Here is a 3351-nt window from a genome sequence, read left to right as displayed (position 1 = left end):
TTTCATAAACTTTCATGTTGATGCAATTCTAATAAAGACCTGTTGAAAATTTGAACAACTTCTTAGAGAAATTGCAAAGCAACTGCAAAAGGACAGTAACACAATAGTTATTCAGTATGCTATTGCTCAAGGATATCCACCAATTACAATTTGCAGCGATATGAGTGTTAGTGTTTACATGGAATTAAAAACGATCAAGTGCAGGGATGACAACACTCCCACTATGTATGTCATTTGCTAAAAATACTATAGCTGCAAGCACCTCCAGTTTCGATGCTGCTACAATTTCATCAGAAATTGCACAATTTGAAAGCAGTGATATGATTAGTACTTTTGATGTGCAAGAAGGAGATGACATCGGTATAGAACTTGATGATACAAATATCATAACTGATCAATTTCATCAAAAAGTTAAAAAATGGTAAATTTACAAAGACAAGAAACTGCTAGCTCTCGTTATGAAACAGTATGTCGTTAGAGAAAAATGTCAATATCGGGTTAATAAATCATGCCCAAGAAGGTTCATCTGTATTTTTTCAAGTAAAAAACTATGTGATACCTATATAGTATATCAAGATGCTATATCGGTATACTATGTGAGTATATAATTCTACTGGTTTGTGTGTGTATTTTTTATCAGTAAAACATGATACCGATATAGTATATCAATATGCTATATCAGTATACTATGTAAGTATAGAATTGTATTGGTTTGTATTTGTATTTTTTTATCAGTAAAAGATGATATAGATATAGTATATAAGTATGCTAAATCAGTATACTATGCGAGTATAGAATTGTACTGGTTTGTCTGTATTTTTTATCAGTAAAAGATGATACTGATATGTATATAAGTATGATATATGAGTATACTATGCGAGTATATAATTGTACTGGTTTGTGTGTTTGTTATTATCTGTAAAACATGATACCAATATAGTATATATGTATGCTAAATCGGTATACTATGTGAGTATAGAATTGTGATGGTTTGTCTATATTTTTTATCAGTAAAATATGATACTGATATAGTATATAGGTATGCTATATGAGTATACTATGTGAGTATAGAATTGTACGGATTTGTGTGTGTGTTTCTTATCAATAAAACATGATCTATAAATATAAACAGGTATACCTTTGAATGCGTGGATGAAAGATGCACTTGGAGACTTAAAGCATCAAGCCTGCGAGCATCAAATCTTTTCAAAGTGACGAATTTTAATTCTGTCCATAGTTGTTTAAATGATAAGAGATTTTGTTCACAAAAGCAAGCTGTCTCAGCTTTTGTTGCAGCTATGGTACAAGATAAACTTGTTGACCCGAAAACTATATATACACCAACAGATATCCAGAGAGACATCCAAAAAGCATATGATATGGACTTAAGCTACATGCAAGCATGGAGATCAAATGAAAAAGCAATGAAATTGTTGAGAGGAACACCAAGTGAGTCATACAAGAAAATACCAACATATCTTTATATGTTAGAGTACGCTAATCCAGGATCACTAACACGACTATGCACTAAAGTAGATGGGAGCTTCTTGTATGCATTCATAGCTAAATATGCATCGATTAGAGGATGGATCTATTGTAGGCCAACAATTGTAGTTGATGAAAGTTTTTTAAAGTCAACATATAGAGGGACCATACTCACGGCTTCCACGCAAGACGCAGAGGGTAAGAAACAAAGTTGTTTCAGAATCAGTATTGAATAATTGATGTGCTTTACTATTTTAAAAATACAATCCAATTATATTTAGTTAAAGCAGCAAAAAAGATTTTCAAATATCATATGATACCAATATGGTATACAAGTATACCAACAAAGTATATAATTATTTTGCTACATACCTGTACCTACCTATGACTATACTACTATATGAAATGATAAATTAACATTGTGTGTTGTAACTAATATGTTTTCCTTTGGTTTTATAGGACAAATTCTACCTCTCGCATATGCAATTGTTGATTCGGAAAACGATGCATTGTGGGAGTGGTTCTTCGTGCAGTTCATAGAAACCTATGGACAAAGGGAGGGAATGTGCATTGTATCAGACAAGCATGATGGTATATGGAGAGCAACTTCGATTGTCTATTCAGAAGTCCCTCATTGTGCATGTATGTTCCATCTGTGGAACAACATAAAGACGAACTTCAGGAAGAGCCAAAAATAAATCAAAGAAGTATACTATGCGTTAGCAAGAGCATACATTGTTGAAGAATTCAACAGGCATATAGCAGAGTTAGAAGCTATTGATAGTAGAGTGAAAACATACCTGATAGATATTGGATATGATAAATGACCCTGGATTCATTCCAAAGCAAAATAGAACAATGACCATGACATCGAATATTGCAGAATCAGTAAATGCAGCAAACAAGCACGCAAGAGACCTCCCAGTTGTGAATTTGCTTGACTTTATGACAACATTGATTCAGAAATGGAGTTACACCAATCAGAAGGATGCCGTGGAATCATTTATGAAGATCGGTGTAAAGTATCAGAAAATATTGGCAGATAATACTATCTTATCACAGACGATGACGGTATGTATTTTCAGAATCATTAAAACTCTGCATGTACTGTAGTTTTACTTCTGCACCTTAGAGATTTCACTAAACAACTGCATATTGTTATTAAAAAAAATTCTATTACTTCATACAGCTAATGACTTTTCTTAATTAAAATTATATTAGGTGTTTTCATCAACTCAATTCTTACATTTAGTAATTGATGGCCTAACAAGAAATGTGGTGCGCCTACATGAAAATAAACTGCACTTGTGAAAGGTTTCAGCTAGACGATATTCCATGTCCACATGCAATGGCAGTTATACAAAAATTCCATATGGATTCATACAAGTATTGCTCAGATTACTACAGCATAGACTACTTGCTGAAAACATATGAGATACCAGTAAACCCTTTGCCTGATGAAACAACGTGGCAAATTTCAGAACATGTCTCTTCGCAGGTGGTACTACCACCAAAAGGAAAAATCAAACCATGAAGACCTAAAAGGAACAGAGGCATAGGAGGTTGGGAAGGAAATACAATTACATGTACACTATACGGGAAAAAAGGACACAACCGGAGAACGTGCCGATATATTCCAAAGAGAGATTGATATAATGCTTTAATATTTTTATAGAACTCATATATCTTAGAATCATATCATTTGAATTGCAGAGAAATAAAATGCATGTCTTGCACTAGACATATATTTAGTATGGTGATTCTTTGCCAAATTACTTTTTGGCAAAAATTTTATATGGCTACTTGTGTTTTCAATAAGAATCTGTTTATTTTCGATTTTAGTATATAAAAGTGGGATGCATTTAC

General features: G+C 32.8%; 1 protein-coding gene across 1 annotated transcript; it reads left to right on the top strand.

Moving 5' to 3' along the window:
* Positions 1–227: 227 nt before the first annotated feature.
* LOC142173424 (uncharacterized) lies at positions 228–2312 on the top strand. Its single transcript, XM_075239011.1, has 4 exons — positions 228–421; positions 1133–1683; positions 1945–2127; positions 2209–2312. The coding sequence occupies exons 1-4, from the start codon at positions 228–230 to the stop codon at positions 2310–2312; spliced, it is 1032 nt and encodes a 343-aa protein (XP_075095112.1).
* Positions 2313–3351: the final 1039 nt, after the last annotated feature.

This window comes from Nicotiana tabacum, chromosome 19 (assembly GCF_000715075.1).
Source record: "Nicotiana tabacum cultivar K326 chromosome 19, ASM71507v2, whole genome shotgun sequence".
Classification (NCBI taxonomy): domain Eukaryota; kingdom Viridiplantae; phylum Streptophyta; class Magnoliopsida; order Solanales; family Solanaceae; genus Nicotiana; species Nicotiana tabacum.
The sequence above is the reverse complement of the archived record's forward strand: the minus strand, read 5'-3'. Positions and strand labels throughout refer to the sequence as shown.

Coding starts and splice junctions, on each gene's coding strand:
- LOC142173424 (XM_075239011.1), top strand. CDS start 228: ATGTCATTTGCTAAAAATACTATAGCTGCAAGCACCTCCAGTTTCGAT. Junction 1,684..1,944: donor TTCCACGCAAGACGCAGAGG/GTAAGAAACAAA, acceptor TTGGTTTTATAG/GACAAATTCTACCTCTCGCA. Junction 2,128..2,208: donor AGAAGTCCCTCATTGTGCAT/GTATGTTCCATC, acceptor ACTATGCGTTAG/CAAGAGCATACATTGTTGAA.